Below are 22,772 nucleotides of genomic sequence, written 5' to 3' on the forward strand. Positions count from 1 at the left end.
CCCTCTCTTTGAGGATTTAAGTTGGCTATGAATTACCAGTCTGCAATGTGTTGCTGTCAAGGAAAAGCAATACCAGATGTGTGAGGTGACGGACTTCCTGTGATAAAAGGGAATTGTGGCACTGAAGTATGGAGGAAATGGAAAAGATTGTGTGGAATGGGTAGAAATGTGTAAAATGAATAGTGCTTTGGACAGAGTTAATTGATGGGGACTCCTGGTGTCTGACTAAATGAGCAGAGTTTTACCCAGCCTTGCTATTACAAGCCAGCTAATGGTGTAATGTTATTTTTAGATAAGAGCTTCCATTTCCCATTTTCTTTGAGTGAGCTCTGGCCTTTAAAGACACAGTGAATATTGTTGCTGCAGTGTTTGGGTGGGAGTGAAGAATGGAGAAGAAAGTATGGACTGCAAACGAGGATGTATGCTTGAGTGAATAGAAGGTGAGGAGAGGATGAGTGCAGTGAATGCAGATAAGAGAAGGATGGATAAATGGGTAGTGAACAAGTGCCTGTGCTGGGAGGAAAGGGGGAATGGACAATGTGCGAAGGACTGCCAGATGACAGGAGAGGCAGAAATAGATGGATCTATATCTGTATCCATATTGGTGTTCATATATAGGTGTCTAAATATCTGTATCAATATAGCTGTCTAGATATCTATATAGATACAGAAAATATCAATACAGATATATGAATTATATATATTGTATATATGTGTATATATGTTGAGCATGGTACAATATGATATATATAAAACATAAGGTGTATATATATATATACACACACACATATGTATGTGGTTAGGCACAAGAATTGCCCACCTGCCGTAGAATGCAGGAATGGCTTGTCTGAAACCTTTGCCATTTTTAAGAACCATGTGGGCATCTGTAGTGACGTCCGAGGGCCCTTCCCATGTTATTTCCCTTGGGATCTCAGTCTGGACAAAACAATGAAGGAGCCTGCCTGGCATCCTTCCCAGGAGGAGGTGCTGACAAAGGCCGTGTCCCCTTTCCACAGCTGCGTGGTGGATGAGATGGACTTTTCAGGCATGGAGCTGGATGAGGCACTGCGGAAGTTCCAGGCCCACATCCGCGTGCAGGGGGAGGCGCAGAAGGTTGAGCGGCTAATTGAGGCCTTCAGGTAAGAAAGCGAGCCCTGTGGCCCCACTATTGCAACTGGCTGGAAGCAGAGAGCACACCCAGCACAGAAAACATGCAGCAGTGATGGAATGAATGGCCAGAGATCTTCCTCCTAAAGAAGCTGATTGTGGAAGGGCTGATGAAGTGCAAAGTCTTGTGTCCCACTGCTGCTGCAGAGCCATGTCCTTGATGGGTGTTGAGTGGCATGAAGGGCACAAAGGGCCAGAGTAAGCCAGCCCTGACATGTCTTCCAGCAAAGGACTCCCTGTTCATTGTTAACTGACAGGAAGAACAGTCCTGGGGCTTGCAGGGGTGCTGGGTTGTTCCTTTGGTGCATCCAGAGGAGTCCTTTGTATTTAGCAAGTCAGGCTCAAGTAGACCCCTCCTGCATTACCACTACATTCCCAGCCTGGGTGGTTTCTCTACTGTCATTTGCTATTTTGGCTTCTAAGAACAAAAAGGCTGAAGTTTTAGTGGCCAACTTCAGCCATTGGTGTGTAATTTGGCCTTTGGAGAGCAGGCAATTCCTTCTCATTTGTGTGAGAGTTGGAGTGAAAGGAAGAATTCGATCCACATGTGACGAGGCTATTGTCACCCTGGAGCAGACGACTTTGCTGTACTACTCCGTGTTAAGTGTGTTTATCCCTCCTGCTGCAGCCAGAGGTACTGCATGTGTAACCCAGATGTGGTCCAGCAGTTTCACAACCCAGATACCATCTTCATCTTGGCCTTTGCAATCATCCTCCTCAATACGGACATGTACAGCCCCAACATCAAGCCTGACAGGAAGATGATGCTGGAGGACTTCATTCGCAATCTGAGAGGTGAGAGTCCTACTTTGCTTTTTTTGCCCTTTTTGCTGTTCTAAATCCTACTGAGGTGAAGGCAGCAAAATCCTAGTGGAGCTGTCTTTCTCCAGGGCTGCTGCTGGTCTTTGTGAGCCAGACGTGGAGGAGGGTGCTTTGAAGTGTCCTGTAGGTTGCTGGGGAAGGGGAAAATCTGTGCTTTGTCCTCTACAGAAAGCTGTCCAGCCTTTTCAGAAATCAACCATTTTCTTTGAGAGATGATTTCATCTTTTAATGGATTTCACTGTTTAGAAGGAGTCCACCGTATTACATTTTTCTATTGTTCAGCTCTGTCCTTCCTAGACCCTGCTGGATTACACTAAACAAGCCCATGCCCTCCTTGTTGCTTTGAATGTATGAACACATTTTCCTTCTATTCAGGCTAAAACTTCCCTTTCTTAATTGCTTGCAATTACTTGCAGTAACTGCAGGCCTGACAGAGTTCATGCATATATTACCTCTTTGCAATTTCTGATATATCAGTTCCACAAGTCAATTTTCTTCTATTTTTCAAGGTCCTTCCCATCTCAGTAATAGGTTGCTAAAAGCATTTCTTCAGATGTGGTCACAACATACTCATATTTAGAACCACTGCCTCCTCCTTATTTTCAGATCTGCTAATGCAGCCTAGTATTGTTTAGCCTTTTTCACAAAACGTCTAGACAAACTCTAAATTTCCCAACTGTGTTTGCTCCTGGGTCTGCCATCTTCCAAAAGTCTTTTACTGCACATCTACAGTTCAGTTTAAGTTTCTTCAAGGTTTTCCCAGTGTAAATCTTTGTCTAGAGCTTGAACTTCTATGGCTTCCTTTGGCTTGTTTCTTTGTCCTCATGGCTGTTCAGACAATGTTGTTCCAGCCTCCCCCAGCTTCTCCAATCTCCAGCCACTTCAGACTGGAATGATGTGGCATGGAGGGCTTCTTTCAAGTTATTTTCTGAGAATGGGGCTGATACCTGTCATCATCCCCTTCAGTATCACAGCAACTAACTCAAAAGGTTTTCTTTTTTTTTTTTTTAATGTTAACTTTCACTTAGAGTTACTTGAAAATCTGTCAGCTCACATCACAACATGAATTCAGCCAACATGAGGATCGTGCAGTGGACAAGGAGAGACAGTTCATTCCAGACTCACCTTCAGCCCAATACATAGGCCAGGAGCTTCACTGGCCTGTGTTTAAAAAAACAACCAACCAACCAACCAACCAAGCCAGCAACAACAACAAGAAAACCAAAACCAAACCAAAACCAAACCAAACCAAAACAAAAAAGTAAAAAAGTATTCAGGCTCTGTTTCCAAGGCATGAATTAGGGAGTTGAGAGATGACAATGTCTCTCCATTCCACAACAGCTCCTCACCTGCAAGACATCAGTCAGTGTAGTATGCCTCAGACCAGGGAGCTGGAGGGAAAGCAGAGAAAATCAGTGGAAAATGATTGAAGGAATTCAGTTCAGGAGGAAAGACTGGCAATTTAATTTGTGGTGTGTGGCTCAGGGGGGGGTGAAGGAGAACTTTTCTGCCAGGCTCTGCAAAGGCTGGACAGCAAAATTTGTAGAATTATCTAAGGAGACATAAAAGAGGGAAGGGACAGACCCCAGACAGGGAAATTACAGGCAGACTAGCAGGAAGGTATTAACCCTAGGAGACATCACAGAAAACAAATGTTGGAGTCCACCAAGTATTTACTATTTAGTTTCTCCTATTTAGGAGAGCTGAGGCTTGCATTGGCAGGAGGAGCAGCTGGTTCCTATTGTAGATCTCCTCCACATCTAGCACTTATAATTTTATATGAAATCAATGCAGGGGTTGCTGCTGAGTGGCCCAAGATATATGAATGTGAAACTGTAGCCATAAAACCTTAGGGAACAAATGGAAAGGAGCCACCATGCAGAGCAATGGAATGATGAAATCTTCTGCATTGGCCTTAGATATGTCAGTATCTGCTCCTGATGCTTTAGGTGTGTTAGACCAAGAAAGAAGACAGCCTAAAGCAAAATATTTCTCTTTCTTTCTGCCTTCCCATCATTGCACAGAGCAGAGATCTGCCTGTCAGGGACCACCAGTTCTTCCCTTTTGTTTTCTCCCTGCCTATTCTGCCGAACATTTTCTCTGTTTTGCAGGAGTGGATGATGGTGCTGACATCCCACGGGAACTTGTGGTGGGGATCTATGAGAGGATCCAGCAGAAAGAGCTAAAATCCAATGAGGACCATGTGACTTATGTTACCAAAGTGGAGAAATCCATAGTTGGAATGAAAACAGTGAGCACCCGTAACCCTGCTGGCACCCACTCACCCTGCTCACACCCACCTCCCTCACTGTCCCTCTTTTCTGCCTTTTTCCTCTATGTCTCTTTTCCTTCATAATAATTTCCTTATTTGCCTTGATGCATTAATTCCTTTTTCTCCAAACACCTTCTTCATTTGCTTTCTCTTTCTTTCCTACTTCTTTGGGATCTTCTTGGCCAGAATTTGCTTTATCCAATACAGTAACTGTTTGCCCAAAAATCTCACTGCAGCTCCTGCTTGCCAGTGCAGGTCCTGACTGCCAATACTTCAGTGATAGCCCTGCAGTGCTCTGAACTTTCAGGCCTTGTGAGCCTGTAGGATGTGAAAGCCAAAGTGATAGGAAACAATTTCACCTACCTCTGTCTAATGAGTTCTCCAAGGATTGCTGGGGTTATGAGACCTCCAAATGCAGAGACTGCTTCTTTAGCAGAAACTGTTCTGAAATCCAAAAACATTCTGTTTACTCAAAATGAACAAACGCATTTCTCAATGCCCAGGAAATATGCAGATGTCCAGTGCTCTGAGAGAGGATGAGCAGTCGCTCAGTGACTTGAAGCCGGAGGTACATGAAGATAGGATATATAAGCAAGTGGCTTGCCTATAGCCTGTTCTACTGCTCTGATTTATCCAAGTCACAAAGGCTCCCTGATACTGGGCTAGCAGGATGAGTGGTGGTGAGGAGTGGTCATGAGATGATTTGAATGGGCAAACTGGGCAGAACTGGCTTGTGCCTCTGTGATTGGGCAGGTTTGTGTGGGCTAAGGGTGGTGGAGACCCTCCCTGGCACCTCCCATAACCCCCACATGCTCTTGTGGATCTTCTGCAGGTTCTGTCCGTGCCCCATCGCCGGCTGGTCTGCTGCAGCCGTTTGTACGAAGTTACCGACGTGAACAAAGTGCAGAAGCAGGCAGCTCACCAGAGGGAAGTTTTTCTCTTCAATGACCTGCTGGTGGTAAGTGTGCTTTGGCATTTAGGCACTGCAGTGATAAAACTAGCCCCCAGTGTCTGTAAAGAAATATAAAACGAGTCCAAAACATTACAGTTTCCCCCCTGTCCTAGGGACAGACCATCTTCTGGTCCATCCACACTGCAAGACACAGCTCTGGATCCTTCCCTGTTAAAAATGTACCAAACCTAAAACTCCTCTGACCTTTGAAAAGCAGACTGTCGCATCCCACAGACGTCCAAGTAACGTCATTGCTCTCTCTCATCCCTTTGCTACTAGGGAAACTCATTTTGTAAAAGGGAAGTTCATTGGTTTGGCTGTTTGTACTATGGTAGGAGAGCACTCCCATGCACTTTAAAAGTCTCCTGCCAGACACTTTAAAACCATAACCTTCTATTGCAGAGGCTGTAGAAAGGTATATACAACTTACTGGAAACTGAATTGTATATAGTAGTTTTAAAAGTGTCCTGCCCAAGGGACCTTGCAACAGAGTTCAGACAGGTACAAAAGGGAGGAGAGCACAGATTCTCTGAGACTGGAAGGATGCAGAACAAGAAGGAAGTTTTGCTTTAGGCACCTGAAGAAAAGGCCTGAGTTTAATGGCAAAAGAAAACTGTGGATGTTGCAAACAGGTTTGTTCCTTGCTGGCCCTCCATCCCATACGATAAACCAGATCCATGAGAATTAGTGCTGAGGGATCAAGGGCAGCACTGCATGCGCATGTGCTCTGGTTTCCAGACCTGAGGTATTTCTGATGGGTTTCCCTTAGCCTTCCAATTTGGCACTCAGTGAAGGAGAACTACCCTTGCAACATCGAAACTAGGGGCATCAAAAAATCAGCATCTGGGGAACTGCACCTGAGTGGGCCCCAGGGCTATGCATACAGAATTTCAAGTGTTGCTACAAGTGCAGTGTGCCAGGCAGCTTTCTGGGCAAAGAGCCTGTCCGTCACCAAGTGTAACTCCCATGTGCAATTAGCAGAGCCTGCAAAAAGCTTTTTCCTATATGCTTTTAGTAGTTTGTATCATTCTTAACTCGCTGTTCATCGGCACCCTGCCCGATGATGCATCTGTTCCTCCAACAGATCCTCAAGCTTTGCCCCAAGAAGAAAAGCTCCTCAACCTACACATTTTGCAAGTCAGTTGGCCTGCTGGGGATGCAGTTCCATCTCTTTGAGAATGAATGTAAGTCTGATTCTCCTTGGTTGCCTGGAAGGGTTTGGTATGGAAAAGGAGAAGGAAGGAGGGGACTGCATTGCCCAGTGAGATCTTACATCAGGGTTAAAATGGGAGGGGAGGAAAAACTGAGGCTTGGTGCTGAGGAGAGCACTGTGCAGGTACAGTGTCATGGGAAGAGGCTCCTGGTCCCTCTCTCTAGCTCATTGCAGTGGGCTGACTTGTTATGGTGGCAGGGAAGGCACTAGTGCGGAGACATGAGGGAATCAGTCCCAAGATACACCTCACATAGTTCTCAGGAGCCAATGGTGGGCGGAGAACCTCACTGAGAAAACTGCTGCTGCTAGCTTTAGCCCCTCTCCACTCATGCCCGAAGTCACAATTCTCACCTCTACTTTTGACACTGATAAAAGCTCAGGTGCTGCTGCTGCCTGCCCACACTGAGATATGCTGTGCCGTGCTGAAGGCTTCCTGAGACAGAAGCAGAGCCCTTGGAACAGCACCCACCAAAGAATGGCGGGAGGCCAGCCCTAGTCAGCCTGACCTCGATGGTCTGGGAAGAGAGCCACGATGTGTCATGGTTGAGGCTGGTTGTGTAGCAGAGGGATTCCAGAAACAGGCAGGCTTCCTGCTGGCACAGGCAAAGGGGCTGCACAGTGGTCCCAGGCAAGCACGGCTGATGCCCGCTGGGGTTTTTGTGAGCACCAGCAGAATATGCTGCCGGGAAGCACCACTGTGTCTTCACTGAGTTCTTTACATCCTCGCTCTATCCTGTTGACAGTGAGCCACCATCTCAACCCCCTACCCTCTGCAGCACGCAGTGGCTTTCACATCCATGTACGTACAGAAGAGCCATTCATAACTGAGCATCCCCAGGAGGCACTATTAGAGCTGGGCTCAGCTTTCAGGGGTATGGTGACTATCCTGTGAGTGCTCAGGGGTCTTCTGGCAAAGGAATCCTTTTGTGTATACTCCGCAGAGACAGAAAAGCAGATGTCTAAAAGAACTTGAGATCTGAACAGATGAGACAAGACACAGGGTGGGAAAAGGGGCCTGGGACACAAACAGAGGGAGCTGAGGACTGGCAGAAAATAGCAGGTTGATCTTTTAACTTGTTTAGTAAAGATTGCTAAAGGCATAGGGTGGGGAAGGCAGACAGATGCAGGAGCAGTGGAGAAAAGGACAGGGGAAGAGAGAAATTAAATGTAGGCAAAGGAGAGGGGGAAGGAGAAAAGGAGCTGAAACCACCGGCCAATAACCGAAAGACAGAGAAGTCCAGTCACAAGCTTAGCAACTTCCCTGCGTGCCTCATGGATGTTTCATTTGCATTCCTGACAGTGTGTTTTGCCTGTTGGGGGCTACTAAGCAGAGACCTGCAAAACCACATCCTTCTCTTTACCATTCTCTTTGCACAGCACGATGAGCTCCCCACTCATGCTGTGCTAACACCCCTGCTAAGTTCCCTGCTGATGGAAGTAGACACTGAGGAGAGGTCCTGCCACTGTGGATGCTAATGGTTGTTCTGGCTTTGAGTCCAGGAGCCAACCTGTCCTGCTGCAGCTCCCGCAGGATAAAAAGCATTGGCCTTGTGTATCCTATTAGCTCTTCCACAGACTCAGGAGGGTTTTGCAGTCCCACCTCTGTGCTCAGGTTCTCAGAATCAAGGTTACACTGACTGTAACTGAGTTTTTTGGCTATGGCACCACTATGGTAGTGGTGGTACTTGCCTTGCCATTGCAGCGTGGCCATTCTGTTCCTTTGGAGTGCTGCAATGCTGCAAATTCCTACCGCTTGCAGCGTGACAAACTCTAAGTGTGCTATTCCTCTGGACTAATGTTAGAAATTCTCTGTCCTGGAAAGGCAGCAAAGCAGCCAAGTTCTCCAGCAAGAAAGCTTAATGCCTCTTTATTGTGTTTACACATCTTCTTCACAGATTACCCCCATGGCATCACACTGGTGACTCCAGTTTCGGGCTCAGAGAAGAAACAGGTACTGCACTTCTGTGCTCTGGGTGCTGAGGAAATGCAGAAATTTGTGGAAGATCTGAAAGAGTCAATAGCAGAAGTGACAGAGCTGGAGCAGATACGAATTGAATGTAAGGGCCTCTAATACAATTCAAACTCCAATGCCATCACACTGCATGTGTCTACCAGGGAGAAAGGGTAAAATCAGTGGGTTCTTTGGAAAAAAAGGACAAAGAGGATGAGTAGCAGAATCTACACAAGATTGTTCTTGTGTTCACCAACAGGGTGAAAAAGCAGTCAGGTTCTGTGAGTACCCACCAGTAGCAGAAAGTAAATAACTGCTTATGATGCTTATGAAATAGAGTTTAAGATACAGTGGTCTGAAATGGTGAAGTTTAGACTGCCAGACCCAGAAGACCCAGAAGACTTCTCCATCCCATACTCCGACTATGCAAATACATTCTGTATAAACATATGAGCCCAAGTAGCTCAGCATCAGTGGTTCCTTTCTGTGCAGCAATAACCTATTCTGTATAAATGCAGGTCATACACAGAGGTCTTGCAGAGATATGTAAGTTCCTCCACATGTAAAATCCTTTCAAGTTTCTGTTTCTCTCTTAGCTGTTCCTCTCTCCCTCCTTTTTTGACATTCTCTTGTCGTTTTCTTGCATTGATTCTCCTTGCTGTCTTCCCACATTTCTCCTTCAATATGCTGTGGCCCTTCCATCCATCCCGTTCCTCGTTCACTTCCGCACATCCATCTTGCAGGGGAGCTGGAGAAACAGCAAGGGGCAAAAACTCTCTCGTTAAGGACCAACGGAGCCCAGATGGAACCACAGTCAAAGCAAAGCTCACCTACAGGTAAGAGGTCACCCAATTTCTCTTGGCCAGGCAGTGCCGCCTTTGCAAATGTGTTCTCCTGTAAAAATAACTGCAAAAAGAAGTGATCAGTTTTGTATCCTGTAGCCTTCACTGAATAGAACATGCATCTTTCAAATAACCTAGAAGAGCCATTTATGTCTCATTACCCAGTCTGTAGCTGTAACATCCAGCAAAGAGGGGTTAGTAAGTAGTACAAGATAACTGCTGCAGAACATGGCCCACATTTTCTTCCAAGAACTAATGCAACACAGAAACTGCACTGTCAACTTCCTCCAGAGTCTTCACCATCACTTTTGCAAGACTAGCTTCTTTGTAGCAGAGGCTTTGTCTGCATTGGGCTCTTGGGCTTTTGTGCCAGCAAAAATCAAGTACAGTGGTGAGTGGCTATAAGCTCATTAGAACTGCATGAAAGCCAGGACCTAAAGATAGGAGCCCAAAGGGGCCTCCCCCTAAACCACTGAGCAGTTATCAGATTGCAGGAGGCTTGGATTTATCTTGCGGTAGAGTCTTACTCTCCCTTTTACCTCTCCCTTGGGCTTTCCAGTCCACAGTATGAGGGCCAGCTCTTGACTTGAGGCACAGACCCCATGAGTGAGATCTTTTCTTTTATTTCAAAGGCAAGAAGGATTTGGGGGAGAAGGTCTCGGACAGCACAGTGGAGGTAAGTAGAGTGCGAAGCAGCTGAGGTAAGTAATTCTCTCTCACTTCAGCTCTTCTCACATTCTCTGTTGTTTCTTTTCTCAGGTTTTAATCAATGCCTCCCCAGCCAGACTGACAATTTTACCAATTTCCAGAGATACAATTAAAAGTTACTGCTAGGACGGGTAATACAACTTTCAAATCCAAACTAAACTTCAAAGCATTTTCAATCCGTTTTTATAACTGTAACATCCCTCATGGACCAAGCTCCCAAACGCTGTAGACTAACCCACCCCACTGCTTACGTGGAGACTGAGAACCACACTAAAGACTTCCGTGACATGCTAACTCCATGCAGCATCACATGCGAATTCCCCTGCAGCCCAGCTTTCCTGCACAATCTCTGCAGCTCTGTCTCTCCATCCCCCCTTGAAGGGGATTAAGCATGGCCTTTGCGTATCAGAGACTCTCCCTAGAGCTTCACCTCCCTAGGTAGGGAGCTTGGCTGTCCTGTGTGCTTCTATCTTAGCAGGGATGTCTAGCATCCAGTGGGTTGCCTGTTTCTTCACAGACACCCTTACTCCCACTGCCTGTGAGGAAACAGGAAAATGCAGTCTTCACGCTGAAAATCTGATTTACTAATTCCTACTCTTTCCCTCTCTGGAATATCTCTGTTGCCCTGAATTTGCCCTTTCCCAGGGTAGTTCTTTCCCCTCTTGTCATAGTATATTTACTTGAAGAGTTCAGCTTCTCTGTGGGGTGTGGGTGTTGCTGCTTTTCCCTGAAGGGCACCCCATTTCCCTGTAGACACCCCTTTTCTGGGCAAGGTGCCTCTCCCAGCCAACTTCCAATTTCTGTTGGGAGGAATGTTTCTTTGTGGAGAATAGCTTCCATTTATCTTAATGTCATTAGCACTTCATGGCCCAGCAATCAGTTTTTCTGAGGCACTTCCACTGCCTGAATAAATATTGACACAGTGTTATGTCCTGCTGCGCAGTGAGCCTGAGCAACCTCCATGCTTGGGCAGGGACAAACATCTCATCTTTCTTCCCGCATGGTGGAAAGCTTGGCCACTCCACAGCTTCTCCTTCATGGTTGCTGGCTCTGCTGCCCAACATACAGACTGTCAGGGCACCCCTAACGCCCCATCTGCCCATCTGTACCTCTGCTGTGACAACCTGCAAGCAGTAGTTTCCTACCCAGGGTTTGTCATTTGACTGACACTGTTTTGAGCTGTGCTCTGGGGATTCCATCAGCCCACGTCCTTGCCAGGAGGAACTATGGCTTCATTCACCATCCGGGTAGCCCCGTTTTGCTGCTGCACTCCCCCCTGAGGATTTCCAGTCCAGGCCAGCTCCCTTTTTCAAGCTGGACTCAGTGACCTCTCTTATTTGAGTGACTCTACTATCAGCATCTCTCTGTGGGGACCCTGATGACCTCCTCCTTCCCTTCCCCCTTCCAACTGCCCAAGCAATACTCTGCCAGCAGAGGAGCATTTCCATTTCTTTGAGATTATCTAATCTGCTGCCATTTCATCATAAATTTCTTTTATCATTGTGTGAGCTAGACGGACATTTTTTCTTTCTTTTTTCTTTTTCTTTTTTTTTTGAAAATCATTTCCTTTCACTGACAAACCATCAAATGGATCAGAGGGAGCTGTCGTTTCCTAGAGTATGTCAGATTTCTGCTTTTTCCTTTGTAAACAGATTAGCCAGTCATGTGGTGTACCCTCCTACTCAGAAAGGCAGGGAGCTGCGAAAGGCTTGAGCCTGTCTGTCTCTATCTCAGATTCAGCTACCGTCATTTTTGCAGAAACATACAACCTCGATTATCTGAAACACTGTTATCTAGTTTCCCCTTCCTTTTTGCTGCTGGGGACAAGGGCATAACCTCTGAGGTTTGTTCATTATCATGAGAATTCATGGACGCCTCCACTCATAGAGTTGATTTGCGTTCCCTGTGCCTTTTGGATAATCAAAGTTGCACTGCATTTGGGAACTCTGGCCCTATCGCCTTTGATGTGATGGAAAGGACAGGGGCACTGAGGCCTAGACAAGAAGATGGGGCAACTGGGAGAGAGGGGTGCAGCCAGGGGTTGTGCCTGTTCTGTTTTTTAAAGAGGGGAGGGTTTAATGCATGTGAGGCCAGCTGCTGGTGGGGGTTCAGGGCAGCCAGTAGCAGCAGATGGGAAAAGTCTTGTAACATTTAATGCTTCTTTGGCTGTTTCTAAACTAGGTGTCAATTCACAACAGGCTTCAAACGTACCAGCACAACTCCGCCCTGGGGCCCGAGAGTGGAATGCAGCCCAGCATGCGTCTTAACATGCCACGGGAGCGGCTGGAGACAGCACTGGTGCCCTCACACCCCGCCTCGGCGGGGACACTTGTACAGTGCCAGCAGATTGTCAAAGTCATTGTCTTGGACAAGCCGTGCCTCGCTCGAATGGAGCCGGCCCTCAACCAGACTCTGACACGCTACGTCACCTCCGACTCCTGCACCTCCACCCCCTGGCGCAGTGTGGGCAGTGGGCTCCCTGGGACCCCCATGAAGCTGGTCCATCAGCCTCCCCTCCCACCTCCACCTCCTCCCTACAACCACCCCCACCAGTATTGTCCCCCCAGCTCCCTGCTTCAGAGGCGCAGGTACTCCAGTGGCTCACGCAGCCTTGTGTAGCCACACCACCAGCACCAGAACAGCACAGACTTCCCCGCTTCCCTGCCCCACCGCCTCCCTGGGACCCTTTCTGCCTACAGAGATCTAGTTTGTGATTTATTTTTTAGTAAAAGAAAAAGAAAAGAAAAAAAAAAGCCGACTGACCTAACTCTTACCCCGTCTCCCCTCAAGATGATGCTAATTGTGAGGAGCCATCTATAGAGACTGCCAACCTACATGCTCACACATCCTCACGTCCTGCCAGCCCTGCTGGCCTCCTGTGCTCACACCGTCCCCATGTAGCACTTTGTTGCCCTGTTCCTGAGAGGCTTGATGACCTGCTGCTTTCTAGGCACTGTCTTCCGTTTGCTACTCCTCAACCTCCTTCCTTGCCTTGCATTTACCTGGCCATAGGTTTGTACCCCTCCAAAACTTCGCCAGCCTCGGAGAGAAACAGACTCACCCGTGCCAAGGACTGACCTTGGGGCACTCAAGGGGTGGAGTTCCCCCTGCCTCCACTGCTGCTGCCTGCTAAGCTGGAGCTGAGAACTTGTACCACTTGCCATGCATCCTCTTCATCGCTTTTCAGATATTATCTCCTTGCAGCAGCCGGTTCCAAGCGAGGGAGCGCACAAGTGACAGAGAGCTCGAGAGGAGGAGAGACTGTCCTAAGCTGCAGTACAAGACAAAGATCGCCTCACTCTGAACATGAAAACTGTTTCTGTTATATTGGAGCATTGTACCAGAGACCTCTGCTGAGACCTAGCAGACCTCATCACGTGTAAATACACCTGTATGGTAGAGTATGTACGGCGCATGCTTACTAAAGGAAACACCAAGCAGTTCTGAGGGAGCAGAAATGAGAGATTAAGCCCAGGGATCTTCCTGGGATGGATGAGCACTTTTCCAAAGAGATGGCACCAAGAGGTGCCCTCCCACCTCAGTATACACACACACAAAGGTTGTCTTCTCTAGCATGAAACAGGCACACCTCTGCTTTTCTCCTTCTAGCTGGCTTTGTGTTTCCTTCCCACCTGCTCTTTTATATTCTGAAAGCAAAGCTAAGTGTTATATTCACCTTCTGGGGTGGATGATCCCTTCACTTGGGCTCTTCCCCCTTGTGCTAGAGGGGAGGGGCTTTTTGAAGACCACCGACGTAAGCTCCCATCTGTATCTCCCAGCTGGCTATGCTTTTTCCTCCATCAGCCCTTCCCCTAGGAAAGCTGTGCGCCAAGGTCTTTTCTCCTCTCTTCCTCCCTGTCTCAGCTTCAAAGTGAGGGGAGGATAAGATTCTGAGATAGAGATGACAGCTCAGCTCCTCTTCTTTATTGGGGACATTGATGTGAAGGCAGACAGCATTAAAAATGAGCTATGGCTGTATTTTTAGAAGAAAAGAAGTATTTTCGAGCAGTAGGGAAGGGAAGGTATTAATTAGCTTAAAGGCTTTGGTCTCGCTCACTCACTGTATCTCCTTTCGATGCTTAAGAAGATCAACTTTAGGATTTTAAAATAGGACAGAGCGCCTTTTAGGGCCTTCATTTTTATTTTAAGAGGGAAAGAAAGAAATGCTCTTCCTTCCTGCGCGAGGCTGAGGCATGAGCACCGGTTGCTGATGACACAGCCATCGGGTGAGGAGAGGTAAGGATTGTTGGCAGTGGTGTGGATGTGCAAAATGTGAGGGAAAGGGGGACAGTGAAGACAGATGCAGGAAATATTTTTTTACTTTGTGTGGAAAAAGCTGCACAGCAATATTGCTCCAGGATAATCACCTCTGGGGCTATTGCCAGTGACAAAAAACGCAGTGCATCAGGCTCTGGCCCTGCTCAGTGCTCTTTGGATGTCCACTGGCTCTGCTGAAACAGTCAGATGAAAGAGTTCATTTATTTGACCTGGGCATACACCCAGGTGGGGTCAGGGAAGCAGGCAGGGGCTGAGGTGAAGGCGCCCCTGTGCTTGGCCAGCCCTCCAGGGCAGGAGCCTGCTCATCTCTGGGTCTGCTGGTTTCTGAGCCTGACCCTCATACCCAGATGTGCCAACAGGTCTTAGTTGTCTTAGTTGTTTCCTTTGCTGTCTGGAGCCAGATAACAGGCTGCTGCTTCTACATGCAGTGGCAGAGGTACTGACCACAAACCAAAAGGCATAGCCTCAGGGAGGCCTGTGGAAGCAGAAGACAGAAAAAAAAATGTAACAAAACCCTGAGTAGAAGCCCAGTCTCCCTCCAGACCAGAGAAGCTTTCTCCTACCCTGTCCCCAGGGGCGATGAGGGTGCCCCGTGTTCCAGAGCCAGCCTCAGGAGAGGTCCTTGCCCGCTCCACAGGCCCGTGGCCCCAGCTAGGGCTCAGCCCCTCACCCTGCAGCGAGCCGTGAGACATGGCTGGCCCGATCTGCTGCTGGATCTGTCCGAGGTGGCACCACGCCATGGCACGGCAGCTGCGATCTCATCCCACCTGCCTGCAGCTCCCTGGGAAATCCTATGTGTGGCACCTGCCCCTCTCTGGTCAGTGTGGTCTGTGGCTCCATGTTGTGCTCCCTGCTGAGGTAAAAGGCAGGTACCCGAGAGGCACCAACACTGCCCTTCCTCCTCAGCAGTCGCTTCCTTGCCTGAGAGCAGTGGCAGAACTTGCTTGTTTATCTTTTCCCAGAGTGCAGGGAGCCACAGAGGGTCTGTGTGCGTGTGTGTGTTAAAATAAATAAGTTAGGTTTTACTTGACATTTAACACGGAGTGACAACAACAAAAACTTTAAGGTACTTGATGAAATAATTTTTGGGGATGAAATATTTATAACAATGTCTATGAAGTTCCTACCAGAGAGGTTTAATAGAGCTGCTTTAATAATTGATTGGGAAAGCAAAGAAGAATGTAAAAAAGAAGCAAGGAACCTTCCGTGAGACTCCATAACGCTGGGTGAAGGATGGAAGCAAATTACCTGAAGTGCCAAAATACCTGAGGCACAACAATCTCTCAGGGCAAGTTGGCTCCCCTTGCCTGACCTTGCAAAGGCTAACACTGGCCTTGAGCTTTGGACAGAGAAGCAAACATAGATAACCCTTGCCATCTTCTAGCCTGCTGAACGCAGCATCTTCCATTGGAGTTGGCCGGAGAGATACCAAACCACTTTATTCCAGGGTCTAGTGGAACAGGTTGCTCTAAATTCTGCTGTGTAGCTGAGCCCTTCGGACTTCACTTCAAAATGTGGATTTTTTTTTTCCTTTGAAGGTTGGTCTAGAAGGATGACAAGCACTTTAAAGCACGTCTACATCTCATCTGATCTATTGTGTTGTCTGCTCCCACAACCCTCCCACATGCAAGTGAAGACACAGGCTTTGTATAGCTGTAGTACTGTGAGTAGACACCCTTGCACACAAACTAATCATTGGCAGGGAGCAGGCTAGAAAGATCGTATCAGTGACAATCGGATGAGGGACTAAATGTATACCGCAGCTCTCCTGGAGGGACCAGACCACAGAAACATCACCAGCTCTTGACAGCAGTGATTCCGATCATGAACCTAGCACAATCCTTCAGGCAGTGGGATCAGGCAGGAAGAGCTGTGGCAGAGATCAGATCAACTCTAAAGAACCTGTGGCTGTTTGCTGCTGAATTCATATCCTTCTGTATTAAGAAAAGGAGGGGAGGAGAAAAGAGAAACCCAATTAAGAGCATTCTGCAGTAAGTTTCTGGTGCTCAGTGGCCAAACAAGAAGGTGGCTCTGCTGGAAGATGGAGAAGGCAAGGTGTTACTGCCGTCTGCAGAGCTGTGGTACACAGACCTTCAGACTCTGTCCAGGTTCTCTCTTGCTCATGCTGGTGGAGGTCCAGTGAAATTGATTAGTTTATACCACTTACAAAGGGATGAAAAAGTTTGACAGGAGGATCAAGCTTAGTGCAAACAAGCTGGGCTTAATGCAGTGTTTGTCCACTGCTGTAGTACTTCTAATGTTGAAGACTGGGCTACTCTAGTAGCAACAGTTAGTGCTTTCTGCAAGACCTTCAAAGCACTGTTTGTGTTTCTCACCTCCTTGTAGATGGAAGTTGTGGGTATGGTCCACAGTTAGAATTTTGTCGATACTCAGTCTTCTTCACAAAAAAGCACCACCAGTTTTGAAAGTATTTGAGGGCCCCTGACCTGCAAGAGTTTGAGTTTTTTTCTGTATGTTTTTCAGAAGGCTTAACCTGCAACTATTTGTGAGGTTTCCAAAACTAATCTGAGCCCTAATTCAAGAAATCTGCTGCTTGGGAGAGTCTCTGCTTTGAAATGAGAGTTGCTGAGCAAGCTCCCCCATCTCCCACTCCACCAGCCGCCTCACTGTGCTAGTGTAGGCTCCAGGGACTGCCAGCAGTGTTTCGTGAGCTAGAGCTGTCCTTGTCCTGCTTGCTCTTTCACAGCCATGCCTGGGACAGCAGCTTTGAAGTCACCCAGCTCTTCAGCACTAGTCACAATCCCATCTGAATGTGTCTTTTTAAAAAAAAAACAAAGTTAACAACAGAAGTGTTACCTGTGTGTAGGCTGTTGAAAGCACCTGTCTGTCTGTACCTGTTTTCTGCTGTAAATATCACCAAGAAAAGCTTCCTTCGGGGAAAGTGGTGTGGTCACACCTAGCTAAGAGTCCAAATGGCGAATATTTTGTAACAAAACAACGAAAATAGATCAGAAGTATTTTATCTGTTCAATTAATAGAGTTTTAGAAATTATATTGAGATATGTCACTTGTGCGCTAATGTCTTCTTTGCCTCAGCCCCCCTCCTGTGTCCCTGGGCTCCGTTGGTGTGCGCAGGCGCACGGGCGACACACCAAGGCTGTGCTCCCAAGGCGTGCTGAGCATCGTGGCTTCCTGCTGGCCTCGGGGGCAGCCCTCTGCCAAGACTGCTGATTTCCCATCAACTGCAGCAGGAGCCAGCTCAGTGCTCAGGCTCTCTGAGGAACAGATCAAGAGGAAATCAGGATGAAATAAACTTGTCCAAGGGAAGGCAACTCAATGTGAAATTCAACCCTAGAGCAAGCCTGTTGTCCGTAGGTATAATGCTTATGACTACAGCACAGAGGAAAACAGGACAGGGGGAAGGCAAAGCCCTTCCATGCTGCAGCACCTTTCTTTACACCTTGCTGGCATGCAGCAGAGCCAGCCCCAACCTCTCTTGCCCACACTGGTGCAGCTCTGCACCCGTGCAAGGCATGTGCTGCTGTGCGAGCAGGCTGCGGCGAGGAGAGCAACTTCACATGCCACATGTGCCAATGCATGTGTTGTACGCCAGCTGGCCGCAGAGAAACTCATGCACCCAGAGACATCGGCACACACTGTGTGTTAATGCACACACCATCTGCCAGCATATAAGACTATATGGCAGATAACATGTAGGCGCCACTACTGTCCACGCGGCTGAACATGCCCATACAAAAATGTCAGGCACATGCAGCCATCCGCTGTCTGAGTGGGACAGCTGTGCTGGCTGCAGTTACCATCACAGCACATTTCCTAAGTTAAGTAGGCTCAGGCTTGATTAACATTTGGATGGGGGACACGTAAGGAAAATGACATTTCCCATGCAAATCAGATATACATGCATATTTACACAAAGCATAACCCCAAGGTTAATGAAACCGACCTTTGTAAAGTTGTGTGCAAAGAAGAGAGACATGATCAGAGACAAACACGTGCACACAAAGCAAGCTCTCCTCTGCAAAGGCTGGGGGGAGGCAGCCTACATTCTTGCAGATGGGAGTCCAACACAGGCAGGGGTCAGGCTGCACCTGCTGAAGAAACAGTCTATAGGCTGCAAATTCTTTGCTGGCTTCAAAGAATCCCTTAGAGCCCCAGGCCCACGGTGAAACACTTGGGAGGACAGAAATCCCTCTGGGACACAGACAGGAAATTTCCCAGGGATTCAGAGGCTTCCGTTTATGTTTTTGTGTGCCACGGATATATATCAGTCCATCCCAAACACATCCATTTTCTAAGATGTTTTGTAGCAGGAGTTTATCTGGAGAAGTTTCTGCCTGATGTTTAGATCACACACCTGGCTGTAAAGATGAAAGCAATAAAAACAGATTGTCTATATGTGATATACTCCTACCTTGCTCTGATGTGCATACACTAACTGTTATTAAGAAGATGGCAGGTCCTTTTATGATGGATACAGTGTAGGCACGTATAGGTAGTGCCAATACAAAGAGTTACAGCCCCTGAAGCATATACCACAACTGTCGTATTGCATCTGTACACTGTAATATCTATACAGTCTACATAATGCACAATAACATACCGACTGTACATTCAGAGCTGATCAAAATATGCCAGGCTTTTCTGCAGAGAAGTCTGAGATGCAATTTTCTCGGAAACTTTTGAGATGGACTTGAAGTTAAGCACATCCCTCACGTGCTTTGCTGTAACTGGGTCCTGCCCACACCCATCGTGCAAGATGCAAGAGAGTCGCCACTGAACTCAGCACTACACATCCCGCTGGCTCCTGCCTTGCAGGCGTTGTTCTCGGAGTGAGATGCTCATCCCAAGCCAACACAAATAGTGGAGCCCTGAGGGAGCAGCGTGGTGGTGGCAGGGTTACCACAAGCCCAAACACTTGGGTGGTCTTGAAGCATCTTTCCTATAGCTAATGACTGCAACTGAGGTTACAAACTGGATGAGGAGTTGTGTTTTTTTGCCTTAATGCATACAATCCATGAGCTGGGCTTATTCTCAAAAATGTAGAGTAGGGTCTTATTTTGTGCAACATCCATGCTCCAGCCTTGCGGTCCGGCAGCATGGCGCAGATGTTGGTGACTTCTTGAAAACAAGAGTCCTGTGTCCCTGGGCCTTCCTGCTCATGAAGGGTAGATCCTCACAAACAGCTACAAGTTCGTTGCAAAAGGAAAAAGGGAATGAAAGGGGAGAGGGAAGAATTTTCCTCCACAGGACTGTAGGGCCAAGGCTGCAGTGCCAGCAAGAGGCGTAATGGTCCCTCTTCTCCTCCTGCCCAGCTGCACGCCCACCATGTGAGGCTTTCCCTGCGCTGGTTGCCCACTGCGCTCATCTCAGACATTTCCCCTGCTAATTCGGAGAGAAGAGAGCAGCCTCCTCCCACACCCCACCACAAGCCGGCACCTGCACGGATGCTGCTCCGTGGGCTGTGCAGCCCGCGGTGCGGGGATGCTCTCCCCGCACACTGCCGTGTCCCCGCCATGGCCGCAGAGCCGCTCGCCCCCACGCTGCTCGTCCCACCGCTGCATCCCCCTTCCTCCCTCGCCGGCTTCTTGAAACGAGCGGTTTCTTATCTTCCATAAAACGCTCGGAGCGGAGTCGTTGGGCAGCACAGGAGGAGGAGGAGGAGGACAATGTGTTCCCTGCAGGGAATTACAGATCCATATATTCTGAGCAGACACCTCTGTGCTGGCTCCAGCAAAGCCCCGGGCAGCTCAGCCTGGCAGAGGCGGCTGTGCCAACGCGGGGCTGCCAGCCGGGCTGCGGCAGCAGCTAGCTGGGTGCCACGGGCAGGGCTTCATCCCCACCAGGACAAGCAGCTCTGGCAGGACTAGGAGCGACCTGATCCTGCAGCAGCTGTAACCATCCAAGTGAAAGACAAAAAGCTGCCAAAGCCTCTGCAGCTTCCTGGGCTGGGGGAAATAAGGGGAGGAGAAAATAGGGCAGAGCTCTCCCGAGTGTAGGGAATCACCGCATCTGAGTTTCCCTTCCCACTCTTTAGGAGAACCAAGCACAGAGAAAGTCTCATTGAAAACACTGCTGCTACCATGGCTTCTCCCAGCAGTGATGGCACAGGGGGGCACAGGTGGGGCCGTGCAGGTGACGGCAGTGCAAGCAGGAGCACAGGTTGGTCCCTGCCAGCCAGATTTCTGCCAGGGTGAGCAGGCAGTGTGCTGGTTTCAGCACTCGCATCAGCTTTCTGTGCAGTTAGGATCTGCCCCGGCGTTTCAGACACTTCTCACCTCTGTCTTTTTGCAGGGGGAGAGCCTTGCTCAGTGAGGGCCACATGGGCCCAGGCAGGATTATCTTCCCTTTAAAAGGGAAAGAAAAAGAAAACATCCCCTGGGATCTGACCTTGGCCATCACATCTTCTGGCATCCCCAGTGGAAAGGACACCCCGTCCAGCAGCTCAGGACATGTGGCCAGGAAAGAAATGTGCAAGGGAAAAGCAGGAGCTCTTATTAAATAGCTTGTTCAAAGATAAACCCCAGGCCATCTGTCAGCTTGCCCTAGAAGAGGCACTGCTCTAGTAATTAGCAGAGGGAAAGGCAGCAGAGACGCCGAGAGAAAAAGAGCCCAGCAGCACGCTAACATTTCACGCAGGTCTGCCACAAATGCAGTGCAAGGAAGGAGCAGGGGGAAAAGCGCGAGGAAAGGAAGCACACAGTGCCTCGCAAGGGCAGAGGATGCTGGAGGTGTGGGGCAGCAGCCACCCAGGGCCCACAGGATGCTTGGGGTTGGTGCATTTTGGCACTTGGCATCCCAGGAGCAGCTCCTGCCATGGGGAGCCCCAGGGATGCTGCCGCAGGGTCCGTGCTGCCGTGGCTGGGGCTCTGCCACCGAGCTCCCCAGCAGCATCAGGCTGAAGTTCCCCATGCAAAGCTGAAAAGCCGCTTTAAAATGCAAATCGTGGATTATAATTCCTAATCCCTTCATTGACAGCAAGCGCAGTTAGGGGACAGAGATGTCAGCTCTCTTTCTCTCCCTCCTGCAGGACAAAAAATGCTTCAAGAACACATCAAAGTGTTGGTGCTGCAGTCTGGGCAGGTGGCGACCCGGGGACAGGGCCGGGGACATCGTGGTGACATGCCCCAGGCTGTGACAGCAGGGACGAGGGCTGTTGGTCCCCAGGGGCCACAGCAGGGACAGATGCCACCCCTGAGGTGCTGTGGTTTTGCCCCATGGCTGGCTGGCAGCGAGCACAGTGTCTGGGGTTGGTCCCTGAGGCCCCGGTGAGGCTGGTGCTGCTTTCTTGGCAGCAGGCCGGGCTGTCAGGAGACATCTCCATCAGTGTCACGGCCGACAGGTATCGGTGTGGGAGCACTAACCTCTCCTGAGTGTCTCCAGACACGGATACTTCTCAGCTGATGGCACCGTGGGGATGATGGACAGGGGCTGGGCTGGAGCCAGCACTGCCCTCGGCGCGCTGCCATGGCCAGTGCTGCAATGGGGGTGCTGTGATGCCACCCCCTGCCCCCTGCCCCCTTTCTACCTCTGTCCCAGGGCTCCCCCAGGGGCATGGTGGGGACAGGCACCAGCCGTGGGGTAGCTCTGAAGGGGGTGAACCAAGCCTGAGAGCCCAGGGTGACCGTGTCCCCACCACCCTGCGGCTCTGAGCAGGTCTGATGTGGATGTCTCAGGCTGCCTGCGCCTCTGACCACAGGCACCACTTCAAAGATGCAGAAAGGTTGCTCGTCCAGAATGACCTCATTTTTCCCTGCACAGCACGGCTGCACCCAACGCATTATTTAATGGAGAAGCAGAGAGACCACAAGCTACACGTTGGCCAGCTAGCCGAAGCCTTGCAGTGCCACAGGGCACCCGTGTCACACTGTGCACGTTACACACAGTTTTGCACAACCGGCTGCCAGCTGTTGGGGCACATCTGGGAGAACGGCGGCAGGAAGAGCTCCCCCGTCCCAGGGGAGAGCATTGTGCCCATGTCTCTGGGGTACGTGGTACTTGAGCAGCATCGGAGCCATCCTGCCTTTTGCATCACCCCTCAGCTCCTGCTGCTACGGCAGAGGGTGGGGGCAACGGCATTCATTTTTATTTCTCACAGCCCTCAGGAAAAAGAGGATTTTGAAGGGATTTGAGCACAGCTCCCTAAATAGCTCCTTAAAATTAAGAGGTTTCACGGCGGATTATGGTAAGCGGCCGCCTGCGGCGAGCGGGAGGCACTGGCAGGTGCTGGGGAGCCGCGGGGCAGAGGAGAGGCAGGAGAGCTGCGGGTAGGAGCAGGACCAAAGGAGCAGGATCTGCCCCAGGACCTGCTGGGGGCAGAAGGAGCAGGGAGGTGGCCACCAGTAGCTGCTGGTGGATGGCACGGAGCAGCCCTTACTGGGGACTGGCCACTGGGGCGTGGGTGAGCTGATGGGGCCGGCCCCATCCCTGCCTTGTCACCGGGCAGGAGAGGGGAGTGCAGTGGAGGTGGGAAGGCTGTTCTGGCACTATGGGAGGAGAGGGGCTGGAAATGCTGCAGAAGCGTATCAGCCACTAAGGCAGAGCTCGGCTAAGGACAAATTCCTCCCTGCATGGCTACAAATGCCAGA

General features: G+C 49.3%; 1 protein-coding gene across 2 annotated transcripts in view; it reads left to right on the forward strand.

Moving 5' to 3' along the window:
- Nucleotides 1-12,546, forward strand: part of IQSEC3 (IQ motif and Sec7 domain ArfGEF 3) — a 97,207-nt gene extending 84,661 nt beyond the window's left edge. The window contains exons 6-14 of one of the 2 annotated variants that reach the window (XM_035550876.1): nucleotides 1,017-1,139; nucleotides 1,796-1,962; nucleotides 4,101-4,240; nucleotides 5,094-5,219; nucleotides 6,298-6,397; nucleotides 8,322-8,483; nucleotides 9,121-9,213; nucleotides 9,852-9,895; nucleotides 12,109-12,546. In XM_035550876.1, coding sequence (XP_035406769.1) covers nucleotides 1,017-1,139; nucleotides 1,796-1,962; nucleotides 4,101-4,240; nucleotides 5,094-5,219; nucleotides 6,298-6,397; nucleotides 8,322-8,483; nucleotides 9,121-9,213; nucleotides 9,852-9,895; nucleotides 12,109-12,546 — 1,393 coding nt within the window. Of the gene's footprint in view, nucleotides 1-1,016; nucleotides 1,140-1,795; nucleotides 1,963-4,100; nucleotides 4,241-5,093; nucleotides 5,220-6,297; nucleotides 6,398-8,321; nucleotides 8,484-9,120; nucleotides 9,214-9,851; nucleotides 9,896-9,978; nucleotides 10,054-12,108 lie in introns of those variants that run through there. The other variant, XM_035550877.1, reaches the window with a different exon arrangement.
- The last annotated feature ends 10,226 nt before the right edge of the window (nucleotides 12,547-22,772 follow it).

Source organism: Cygnus atratus, chromosome 1 (genome assembly GCF_013377495.2).
Source record: "Cygnus atratus isolate AKBS03 ecotype Queensland, Australia chromosome 1, CAtr_DNAZoo_HiC_assembly, whole genome shotgun sequence".
NCBI lineage: Eukaryota > Metazoa > Chordata > Aves > Anseriformes > Anatidae > Cygnus > Cygnus atratus.